We start from the raw sequence: 12,541 nt of genomic DNA, 5'->3' as shown, positions 1-12,541 counted from the left end.
TAACTGTTTTTGTACATAACTTCACATAATTTTAATTAGAAGTATGAGTAAAAACAAACATTTTGTAGCAAACAAGAATGAAAATATTTACTACCCAAACTCCTACATCCACTTTTTCTCCCTGAATTTTTTCTGAAGTGACCGTGAGCTGTCACATAGTTGAGGCTGAGGCTAAAGCTTCAAGACTGAAGCCGACTTTAGTGGACATGTAGACCGAGGGAACAGAGGTGATGAGGTAGTGCTGGGTAGGTAGGGCTGATGGCTGTGGATTTTTCAAAAACCAAGGTGCCTCTGGAAATCAAGATAAGGAAGTAAGTGAAGGTAAAATCCAGGACTGAATGGCAGAAGCTGGATGAAGCGGTGAGGAAAACTGTACTACAGTATTTTATGTATCGTCTGGAAACAGACTGAATGAGCAAGAACTAAATGTACATCAAATAAGAGATAGAGAGGCAAAGGCTTACAGTGTGCTGTCTGCTGTGAGTAAAGAAAGTGTGTTGAGATGGAAGGAGTTTGATGAGCTGATCAATAAAGAAAATGAGAGCGAAAGCAGGACAGATACGGCAAGTACAGAGGATCATTGTAAGTAAGTGTCACGGTACTGGGCCATGTGGCCCAGGGTTTAAGTTCTAACGCTTGTTTTTGTATCCACATGTGTAGTTTAACACATCTAGTTGTTTTCTAGTTTGCAGTTTAGTCCTTGGTTTCTTAGTCCCTTTTGTCATCTCTCCCTGGTCCGTGTGTCTACCTGTCATGTTTCATGTCTCTGGTTAGGTTAAGTTCATGTTCTATCTCCATGTCTATGTCTCTGTGTTTCCTGTTTTATTTTGAAAGAGTATGGTGTTCTTTGTTTATTGTAGTTAGGGTTACTCTCCCCTGTATTGTCATTATGTTTCCTTCTAGTCAGCTGTGTTCTCATGTGTCTCCACTTCCCCAGATCACCTCATGTGTGCATTTAAGTCCTCAGTCTTCCTTTGTTCGTCGCTGCGTCGTCTGTTCTACTTCCCCCATGTTACGCCAAGATGAAGAGTGGAAGGCAAATGGTCTACATGATATACGTGTGGAGGAACTGAGAGGATGTCTGAGGAATAGTGAACTGGTAGCAATTTTCAAAACAAGGGTGATGAGCAGAGCTGTGGTAACTACAGGGGATAAAGTTGATGAGAAAGGAAGAAACTTTAGCAAAGAGTTGTTGAAGTTAGGTTAAGAAGAGACGCGACGACCCTTTGGAAGTTAACAGCTGTTTTGGCCATATCGAGCTCACTTACCATTGACTGACGCGCTATATATACATCTGACGTGCTGCAGTTTTGACACAGAGAGGAGATCAAACACAAGACATGCAGGAGGAATCAACATGGGAACAGAAAAATAGAAAAAGATGTAAAGTTAATAGAAATATGTGTGTGTTTGTGTTTGTGTGTGCGCGTGTGTGTGTGTGTGTCCTCACAGTGGACAGGCTGAGTGAACTCCTTCTGGGCTTCAGCATGGACACCCGCCTTTTGTGCCATCACAGCCACATGGAGGTGGTAGACTGTAGTAAGTCAGCGTTTCAGTCTCTCATTCATGATCATCTTAAGTTTGACTGAATTAATTATGGATTTATACATTAAGAAAAATAGTAACAACCTATAATGTGGCACTATCAGGCATTAGTTAGGTATTAGTAAGTGCTTTGGTCATCATTTGGAACACAACACTCCTATTTAGTATGTAATGTATGAATACAGATATAAATGTTCATTCTTGATTAATAAGCTCATAATGTGTTCATGGTAACATTTCTAAATACATAAATAACAAAGTATTTGGACGCCCATTCCTCTATATAATGATTAAGATGATTAAGATATGAGCTCATTGTTTGTGAGGTTAATAGAGGTTTTATAAATGCTGGTTTCATAGTGTAATTCATGGTTAATTAAGACAATTACTATTTGTTAATTGTGAAGTGAAGGTTATTTACGTCTCAGCTATTTTCCCAACAGAGACATGACGCAGACAACACAGAAAGAAGTACAGAACATACAGATGCAAACATAACACACCTGAGGTTTGCACAATAATGCAGGTTTGTAGGCGGGGTTTAAGAGGAAGATGCACCAAGGAGGTGGAGCCACAGGACAGCTCAACTTGAACATACAAAGATTTCTTCATTTAACATAAAACATGAACATTGTTTTTACAAAACAATAATAAATCTTTCACAGAGCTTCACAAATACGTGTATACAATATAAAGAAAGGGTCCATCATATTAAACTGGTAATGCAGGAAAATGTCTCTGGAATGTTTGAGACTTTGGAACTTCTTTAGATCGTTCCCGAGGTTCAGCTTTCGTCTGGTTTGTGGTCTGTTAGCTTTAGTGCAGCTGAATTAGACTAAATAGCGGTTTCACACAGGTGAACAGCTTAAATGAAAGAAGTAAGGACTCCACCTCCTCCTCATTCAGTGAGAACTCAGAGCAGCTCCGTGGGGCGAGGAGGAGATCAGGTTACGAGGTGGTTCTCCACCATGAAGGAGAATCCCAAATCAATGAGCGTTATCATGGAGCCTTGATTTCCCTAGCATGTTACTGCACTCAGTCAGTAAATACTGCTATTTAATGGCCACATAAATCTGAATTCTCAAAAAGGTGCATGAATTCATGGAAAGTGGGGGAGGGGCTGGTTGCAGTAAGGGATGTGATTGGGTGATTTGGTGTCAGTAATGAAAATGAACTGCTGTCAGTGCGATGTGCAGCGGGTCTTCATGCTGCTTACTGGACAGTATAATTACAACGACAAAGGAAAGAAAATATGTGGACACATCAGCCCACATGTGCACTGGGCCACCATCCAAATACTCGGTATGCCAGATTACCAGTCCAGGCCTGCTGGTAACTGCCTGAATTAACCATGAATTATAATCTGAAGTATTAAGAAAACCTTTAAAACACTCAGTCACTGATTTACACTAAATATACCATGGGCGCCTTATGAGTGAGCTTTTTAGTCTAGAATAAACAATTATATCCACATTTATAAATTACATACTAATGAAGAGTAATACTTTATAAATGATGAATTAAGCATACTTACCTTACTAATGCTTAATAGTGTGACATCATTATAAAGTGATACCAGAAAACTATGTTACAACAACAACTTAGAATTACATAAAAAAGCTTCTGTTTTTTTTTAAATAAAGGTTAAATTGCACATATCGCTCCAAGACAAGTACTGAGTGTGTTTTGTCTCTTCTCAGGTGACCAAGAGCTGTTGGTCAATGGAGCCCAGCATTTTATTGCAGCAAAGGTGAGGACAAAGAGTTGATGATGGGAAAGGGTTTGGAGGTGCAGTTATGGAACTGAACATGGTCTCAGATTTGGTTTGTGTTGCATATAGTAAAGTTAACGGGACCGATGAGTCATTTTGTCCAGAGACTTTTATTTTATCAGCAAAACTAGAGTTTAATTTTCATCTTTGACATCAATAATGTCAGTAAGAATTTAGCTTTCAATGTCAAATTCAAACTTTACTTGTGTTTAGTAATTTCATTAACTGCAAGTATATCTCTAATAATCATATTTTAATATCAGCACAGCAGGTCATGTATTGTATGACCTTCATTCTTTTATTTTCGAGCCACTATAGATATTTCGGTATAGTTTTTGATGAATACAAAAAGCTCTCCTGTATAATAAAGACAGGACAGAGTGACTCCAGTTCACACTGAAGTCACTGGACTCTTGTTTTAGGGGCGTCTGTGTGTCTGTCCTGATTTGTGGTGGTGGGGGACGTGAGTGGATGTTGCCTTGCAGTGTTGAATGGTGCCTGGGATACTTGTGTTGGTAGGTGCTCCTGGGTTGGGTGTGGGGTCTGGGGCATTGGTGCCTCGGGTCCCCTGGTTCCTTGTTAGTTCTGTCCCTGTGTGGGCGTGTCATGAGTGTAACCATCCAGGTCGAGCTGGATCTGTGCGGAAAATCTGAAATGTTTCTCTGAGTTGGTGAACTGTAATAACTTTGCTTCAACTGTTTTCACTCTCTGCTGTCTGTGGAAAACGTTTTTGCCTAATAAAGGAATGCACGAAGCGACAAGACAAGTCACCGCTAATGGTAAGTAACTTTTAAAGTATGTCTGTTTATTTAAAGTGCATTTAAAACAGAAGTCAGTAATAAGTATGCTGCTCGTGTCTGACAGGAGATCTGCCAAAGGCTGGTGAATCTCAGCGTTTATCTTCATGCACTCCAGGTAAGTCGGACTTAACCTGCCACAGCACTCCATACACCACACCACATGTTACAGACACTGTGTACGAGGTCACCTTCACCTTAGTTTTGTTAAGTTGATAAACTTTAAAGCTTGTCTGAATGCCAATGTTCTGACTACATGTACTTTTTGACTACGATAAAACTAACATGATTAATAACTACATTTTATAAAAGCATGTCTCTGAGGGGAATTAGTTGACATAACTTAACTCAGTATTTCCTGTTCACTTTTGTAATCCTCTTTAACTAAAATTCCTGAAAATTATGTTACAAACCTTTTAAAATGAAGGCAGGCAACTGCCACAACTGCACTGAGTGCTGCTAAATTTAGCAGCTTCAAGAAATATTGAAAATAATTCAAACAAACAAATGAAACAAACTAAAAACAAGGAGCCAGAGTCCAAAGCAAAGCCATGAAATGTTCAAGAACACAGTAAACAGTTCTGAAAGGTTCAGGGGGCCCAGAGGTCGACAGCACAACAGCCCTAAACAGTTCACGAGGCCGACTGTGCGAAAGGCAATGGCGGCAGCAGCGCAGGTGAAGGAGGTCTGGAGGCCGGCTGTGCGGCAGGACCAGACAGGCGACGGCAGGACCAGACAACGGCATGGAAGCCGCAGATGGTGGCGCGGCAAGCGATGAAGGCTGGATGGGCCCCTCGGACCCTCCAGCGGGAACAAGACTTACATTCTCTGAATCAACCGATTCAGACAGAATAAATCCTCTGAGTGAAAAACAGTCTTGCTCACAGTGAAAGAAATTGCAGAAGGTTGGGTTGGAATACTCGAGTGGAGAGGGCAATAAACATTCACTTTCTCCCATGAATGGGGTGTGCTCAGTCGTTCTGGAGTGGCGGCGTTGTGAACGCTGTTTACTCCGGGAAGGGGGTGGGTCGGGCCACGAACCCTCCAGCTGACCGGGCTGCAAATCCTCTGGCTCGTCATACAGGAGCGGTTCTCCAGAACCTCCAGCAGAAACAGTCTGCGGGGGCCATGTTCTGGTCGCGATCTTCTGTCATGTGAAGGCTGTGTGCAGGCAGTAGTGATGGCAAGGTGGACCCAAAAGCGCAGACTCAAAATAAAGATTTATTTCTACATGACACAACTGGCTACACTGGCTACACTGGAAACACTGGAAACACTGGAAACTAAACTGGCAGGCAGAAGGCCGGACCACACAGCATGGAGGGATGATAGATCACGACACTGACCCAGAAACACAGGGCTTGAATACACAGAGGGAGCAGTCAGGGAATGAGAGACAGGAGGGAAACACAGCTGGGACAAATCAGGGCTGACGAGACAGGGGAAGCAAAACCAGATACATTAACATCAGACAGGGACCTTCAAAGTAAAACAGGAAACATAACACAGAGACATGGACTTCTCAAGGGGACGCAGCAGACAGGGGAGACAGAGCAAGAAACACAGACAGAAACCAGAACATTAAGAAAGAAACCAAAAGACTAGAAACAATAAACAATAAGAATCAAAGTACAATAGTAAAAAAAACCTTCAAAACTCTGCGTCAACGACCCAGGTCTCCTAACACAGTACCTGCTTGGTAACATTCACATCAGGGTGTGTGGAGATTAGTTTGCACTTGTGTTTAGAAGTGCTTGTATGAGTGGGTGTGTTGTCTACAGCGCTTTGAGCACTCCGGGAGAGCGCTCTATAAGAATCAGTCCATTTACTGAAAACATTACTCTCAGGAGTGTCTCATCCAGTTATTGCTATAAAAAAGTGAAAAGAACAAAGGACAGTGTGACAGGATCCAGCCTCAGAAGTTTCTTCCTTGGGCAGTTTACCAGCTTGCAGACTGTCTTCAGAACGAATGCAGTGTCGTTCAGTCCCAGCAGACAGTTGTAGCAGTGCAGGTGTTGTCACGGTCAGTGGGAGCTGACGGTGTGTAGAGTGACCCAATCTCAGACAGAGAAGAAAACGGGACTAAGGTTTAAACAAACAGCGAGATGTTTATTATGGCTGGTAAGCATGAATACAAAAACATAGCCACAACTAACTGAAACCTAAACTGGGAAAACTAAATAACTATGGAAACTGTGGCGAGAGACATGGAACTGAACAGGTTCATGGGACCATGGAACTGTGAAATAAACCCAACATGAACCTGAGCAGTTAGATCTCTGTGACATGACGTGAAACCAAACAGACAACCTGACACAGACTGAACGCACACAGGAGGTGATCACGGGAACACACGAGGAAACAGCTGAACATAAGGACACCACAGGGGAAGTAAAACAAAACACACTGAACATGGAGACTCCTGACTCTACAAAATAAAACAGGAAACACTGAGAGACGTAGCCATGACAACACGAGCCTGACATCATAAGACATGCAGACATGAGACGCATGAGCTCACACTTAATAATCACACTTCACACTGCAATCTTGTGCTGCTCAAACTTGTACTGCTGCTCACTCCTGCCACTTTTTTATGTGCAATTAATCACTTTTCTATTTCTCTCTCTTATGTCTTTCTGTACATTTAGTGCTTAATATTTCTTTATTTATACATGTTTTGATTTTTTTCACAGTAAAAGCTAAACTAAAGCTGATCCGCAGCAGTCTTTTGGTGCTTATTTGGTCGACTGGTTTGAAATATTTGTAAATAAAAGTCAAATCTACCAGAAACAAAGAAGCGAATCCATCTTTACAAAATAACACAACTGTGGAATCTTTCTAAAACATCACAACACAACAGACACACTTCATATTTGACTCTGTCACAAACCAAAAATATCTGACACTGGATTCTCCTTGTAATATGACAGGGTGCTGTTATTAAGCAAGACTCAATCTTGGAGCTGTTACTGCAGCAGCAGGGCACCATGTCTCCAAGTGAAGTATGGCGCCCTCTGTTGCGAGATGGAGGCCATCGGGAAGCCACTGTATTGTCAACCATAGGAGAACTGGCGCTTCTGCAGAGACAACACAGCCTGCTGCAGGAAGAGCTGCTGAGACTGAGGGATGCAGAAAATCGGTTCAAAGACAGCGAGAGGGCCCGGGCTGAGCTAGAAAGGCAGGTCCGACAAATGAAAGCCACCAGTGGGGTTGCACCTGCTTCACAGCGCTATGGAGAACAGGCCTCTCAGGTAAGTTCAATTACTTATACTGATATAGTATAATAGGGGCAACAAGGGGCGCCAAGACACAGATTTTAAACAAATTTTAACTCCATGGAGGTCAGATCCTTCTGTCATGAACAGAATCATGAACCCACACACAGAGGACACAGGGAAAAGGTCACACAGGTTTATTTACAGAAAGTTGGAACAACGCTACCAGGAGATGCAGGCCATCCATGGGAGTACAGACCATCACATATGCTCGATCAGAACAGACAACGAGGATAGCTGTGAAAAACAAACTGACTGTAACATGAACAGAACAGACACACTACCTCTGGCTGCTGATCTGGTGATGACTGAGCTAGGTTGATAACCGAACGCGGAGCAGATAGTTTGATCTTTGGAAGTTAAGCATTTGACAAAGAGGCAGAAAAGCCCGAAGAAACAACCTCTGAGAGGAGTAAAATAAACCTGGTGGTTGTTATAAATCAGCTGTGTTTTCTGTACCCATTACTCATGTTTCTTTGCTCTTTCCTAGATGTCTAAGCCTTTGTCAATGCAGTCAGAAACAGAGATGTCTGGAGTTTATAACATGCAAGCCAACCAAGATTCTGTTCACCAGTCAAGCCTGCAGCAAGTCATTGACCTAGAGGTGTATGTGACGTCAGATGATGATGACGATGGGACTGCATCTGAAAGCTCCAAAGGTTAGGTAACAGACAGACACGACGTGACCGACTGCTGTCTATGTATCTATATCTTTCTTGTCCATTTACCATTTCTTTTGTTTTTGGCACAGCGGTTTCTCAAGTGACAGCCCAAATCATATTGAGTGTTAATTGAAAAATAACAAGTTGTTTTTTCTGAAAATAATTTAGTTATTGTGTAAAAAATAGTAATAACTTTTCCTTACTAAAGAAAACTAGAATGTTTGATTCTGTTCATCAGGACGTTTTCAGTGGGAGAAACGTTTCATCATCATCAGGTGACGTCTTCAGTCTCAGCTGACTGCAGGTTTCCAACCTTTAAACAGGACATTTGCACAATGACTGAAACCAGCAGCACTGAAGGAACAATGGGCTGGGAGGTCAGTTCCTTGATCATTAATATCCAAATTGTCATGATCATTGATCAACAACCATGAGTCCCATTCACAGAGAGTTGGGGAATGGCTGCAATCACAGCATTGTAAGATGGTGACAGATGTACCCTTAGGCCCCTCCTCCATTCAGAGATGGTCTTTCCCTTTTCACATAAATGGCCTCCTTGACTCCGCCCTCAAACCAGCGTTCCTCCCTGTCCAGGATGTTACATCCTCATCATTGAAAGAGTCCACTGGCCTGTAGGTGTAAATAGACTGCAGAGTCCTGGCCTGACGAGGTGGCTCTTCTGTGATTGCAGCCATTCCCCAGCTCTCTGTGAATGGGACTCATGGCCACTGATCGGTGGTTGTTGATCACTGGTCATGACAATTTGCATACTAATGGTCAAGTTACTGACCTGCAGTCAGCTGAGACTGAAGAAGTCACCTGGATGAGTGACGAAACGTTTCTCCCACTGAAAACGTCCTGATGAACAGAGTCAAGCTTTTGGGATTTACCTGTATAACTGAGCATCAGGACAGAAATGTTACAAAACACTTTCTGACAAAATAACTTTATCGTCATTTGTAGATGTAACTAAATGTAACTAAATGTAACTAAAAAAATGTACCAAACTGCTGATGTGGTTTGGTACTCCTAATGTTCCCGTTTGATTTCTTCCATTTTAGTCTAAGCCCTTCTCCTCAGCAACCAAATGCAAATACCACACTTAAGACCTTTTACTGTACTTGGTTGTCTGATTAGGATATAAAGACATAGCTACACCGTTTCCCAAACAATTTACTTTTTGATTTCCCAGAAAAAAGATGGGTTACATGTTTACACTTAGCTTTTTATACAACAACCCGCAGCCAACTTGCCAGTCCAGAGGTACTCCCCACAATTTCCATGCAACGTTGCAAAGCTGTATAAATCCGAACAGCTCCACAACATTCAGAGCTTTAAAGAACTTGGGTGACTCCAGAAGTCCAGCCACCAACGAGTTTATTGACTGCCTTTGTATCCTCATCCCTCATTCCTCAAACAAAACACATGAGCTTTAATTTGATTTGTTCCTCCCCCCGTTATGTTTGGATACTTGACACTAAAATACTGCACTGTTAAACTGATGTTAGAGGTCTGAATTTATATTTGTTCTCTTTTTTTCAGATCTTCACGATATTCCAGAGGAGATCTGATCCTGGCATGTTTTCATTCTGCTAATGACTGTATGAATATATTTGCTCATCTGAAGTCTTGATATTTTTGATCTGCTTTGTTTTTGAGTAGTTTGTGTTGACGTGGCAGTGAGTTTTACATTTAATCACACGTTGCATGATAAACTTACAAGTATTACAACTACTAATGTCTTAATGAAATTTATCAACACTTTACCCAAAGCTCTTGGACTTGGAAAAAACACAAAATATAAAATAAAATTAAAAAAACAACTATAACTTAAACATTTTACAAAATCAATACTAACCATCAAACGGTCTGACAGCGACTGGATCATTTCACCTGCTTTTTCCATCAGTAAGCTGTTGATATATTAAAGTTTTGAAGTTCATGCATTCAGTGCTGGCAAATGATGGGCTTCGATTGTAGATACACTGCACTGTTTGTTCGAATGTTGTGTTGAAATTCTTGACGTGATACTTCGGCCTACAGTTTGATCCCTACTGTGACCAACAGCAAGAGGAGGATGCAGCACATACATGTTCTGGTTTTTCATGTTCTGTGTGTCAGTCTATCTTCTGTTGCTCTGTATTATCTGCAGTATTGTTCTTTCATTAATTACTAACCCATGTGCCTAATTGTTGTAGTACTTTGATGACGACACAGTTGTATGCAAAAAGTACTTGTCTCACATATTAACTACTAAGTAACTAGATCAGTGTTGAACTTTTTCTAGCAGGTATCACAACTCTAAATCAGCGTTCCCCAACCCCCGGGCCACGGACCGGTCCGTGAGTCGTTCGGTACCGGGCTGCGAGGGTTGAGGCTCGGGAGCGAAATTTATGGTTTTCAGCGTTTTTATCGTTATTTTTTTAAATCGTTTTTATCGTTAACTCGGTTTCCCTGGATCTTTTCCTGTGTTATGAATAAATCTTCTTTTTTTGGTACCGATACTGGTTTTATTTTGTTGTACTTATCTGCAACACCTTAAAGGCCGTGAAAATATTGTCGGACATAAACCGGCCCGTGGCACAAAAAAGGTTGGAGACCGCTGACCTAAATGTTTTCTGAGTGTTTTCATTTTGGATTTAGGAATTTTCAGCCACTGTTCACGTTCTGAGATGTTTTCGATGATCTTTGCATGCAGAGCATGTTTACAATCTCTCCAAAGATGATGTTCAGGTCATGAGATTATGAGGACAACTTTACGTCCCTCAGCTTCTGTTTCTTGAAGACATTTATGATAATTAAGGGCTTTGGGTAGTTCCCCCTATGTTGAAGTCAGGCTTTCATAAATGTTACTGCAGTGACTGATTACATGACATTTGCACTTTGTTTTTGTGGAATCTATTCTTCCCCTCACGGGGGTGCAGACTATATCCTGGTAGGTAAAAGTGTTCAGTTCTCACATCTTCTGTGTCCAGCTTATTCAAATCATGCTTTGCAGACTTAAGACAGGATCAGTGCCATCATCAACACCACCATCTGACTAACTGTGGTAGCCAAGACAGTGGAAGCCTTTTCATGATCACACTATATGATATGGAGTTAAAGGAACAGCTTTTTTCTCAGCATGTGTGCATCTGAACAGATTTTTTCTTCTTTTCTTTTCACCTACAGATGTCAGTAACAGTTTTTGACCACCTTTACAAGTCCTTATTTGGTCCAGATGCATAATTAAAGTTTAGACATTGTAGAAACAATAGTGACTTTTTAAATGGTAATTTATGTGACTGCTGCATGAGATATACTACTGTCATGTCTTTGCCAGAAAAATCAACCGTATTTGATCTGACTTGCATAAAACTGCAAATATGCAGTGAATCTGGATGTAAACTGATTTGAATTAGTTATAACTAATTCACTGGGTCAGCTGAGATATAATTTAGCACATCTATCGATTAAAAAGACAGGATTTGCAACATTTTGACTGTAAACAATGGTCAAAAGCAACTGAGAACAATGATACTGTATGTATGAGAATGTATGAGATAGTAGCATCAAAGTGTGGATTCATTGCAGTGTTTGCCTGTTACAATATAGGGTTGAATGCAATGTAAGCCAAAAACAAGGACTGTAATTACTTTTGCACACCCTTTTCCAATTGTGCTATTTGTATTACTACATAAAATATATAACCTGAAATATATTCTGGTGTCAATTATTTTCTTTATTATATGATTTCTCTTTTCTGAGATTGGTTTCCATGAACTGCAGAAATAGCAGCCACAAAGTAGCGCAGGTGTCCAGATCTGTAGCCACAACCAGGAAACCATTTGTTAATACAACCCCAGGAAAGTAAAAATAATGTCAGCTCGGCATGTTCAATGTTCTCAGTGCATAAGGATTCCCTCTCAAGATGTTTGTATGTGTGACCTCTGTGCATACATCTGGTGTGGGAAAGCCACAGGGCCAAGCAGGTTAGACAGACCCAGTTAAACAATCAGAGCAACACCTCATATACATACTGTATGCTCATATTTACACTGAAAGGTAAGCGGGGACAAGTTCCCCTATAATTTGCTATAGGTTCCACCATGTGCTCCTCCTACTTTCAGGGCCCTGGCCATCAGAGGATACACCTTTGTTTTTTTGTTTCAGATCAATTTTCCCAAATGAGCAACTCTGGTAAGCTCTCTGTAGAGGAGTTGCCTCCAATCAAATTTGATCAGACTCCCAATCTGACCACTGATTACATAGCTACATGTCATCCTTCAACCGCTAGCTGTCTATGTGGTGCCCAAAAACCAATGTGGGCATTAAAGATAACTGATCTGGTCTTATTAGGAGAGTTTTTGTCATTCCACTTTAGATGGTGCAGCTGTTATTTATAGAAATAAGGATTAATTTATTAAATCAACACTAAGTAAAGACCAGGAATTAAAAGTTGTAGTCTTACTTGGCTCTCTGCAGCTCCCTCCTCCCCCCATAGCCCCA

At 41.2% G+C, this 12,541-nt stretch overlaps 1 protein-coding gene across 3 annotated transcripts in view; it reads left to right on the top strand.

The window, feature by feature from the left end:
* LOC309698299 (rho guanine nucleotide exchange factor 2-like) overlaps nucleotides 1–11,753 on the top strand; it is a gene marked incomplete at its 3' end in the record, with an annotated part of 37,011 nt that extends 25,258 nt beyond the window's left edge. For 2 of the 3 annotated variants that reach the window (XM_082520634.1, XM_082520633.1), the window contains exons 17-23: nucleotides 1,453–1,539; nucleotides 3,246–3,295; nucleotides 4,060–4,095; nucleotides 4,181–4,231; nucleotides 7,047–7,367; nucleotides 7,882–8,050; nucleotides 9,596–11,753. In XM_082520634.1, the coding sequence (XP_082376760.1) occupies nucleotides 1,453–1,539; nucleotides 3,246–3,295; nucleotides 4,060–4,095; nucleotides 4,181–4,231; nucleotides 7,047–7,367; nucleotides 7,882–8,050; nucleotides 9,596–9,624 (743 nt within the window). Of the gene's footprint in view, nucleotides 1–1,452; nucleotides 1,540–3,245; nucleotides 3,296–4,059; nucleotides 4,096–4,180; nucleotides 4,232–7,046; nucleotides 7,368–7,881; nucleotides 8,056–9,595 lie in introns of those variants that run through there. The other variant, XM_082520635.1, reaches the window with a different exon arrangement.
* Between the last annotated feature and the right edge of the window lie 788 nt (nucleotides 11,754–12,541).

This window comes from Aulonocara stuartgranti, assembly GCF_965226115.1.
Source record: "Aulonocara stuartgranti genome assembly, chromosome: 22".
Lineage (NCBI taxonomy): Eukaryota > Metazoa > Chordata > Actinopteri > Cichliformes > Cichlidae > Aulonocara > Aulonocara stuartgranti.
The sequence above is the reverse complement of the archived record's forward strand: the minus strand, read 5'-3'. Positions and strand labels throughout refer to the sequence as shown.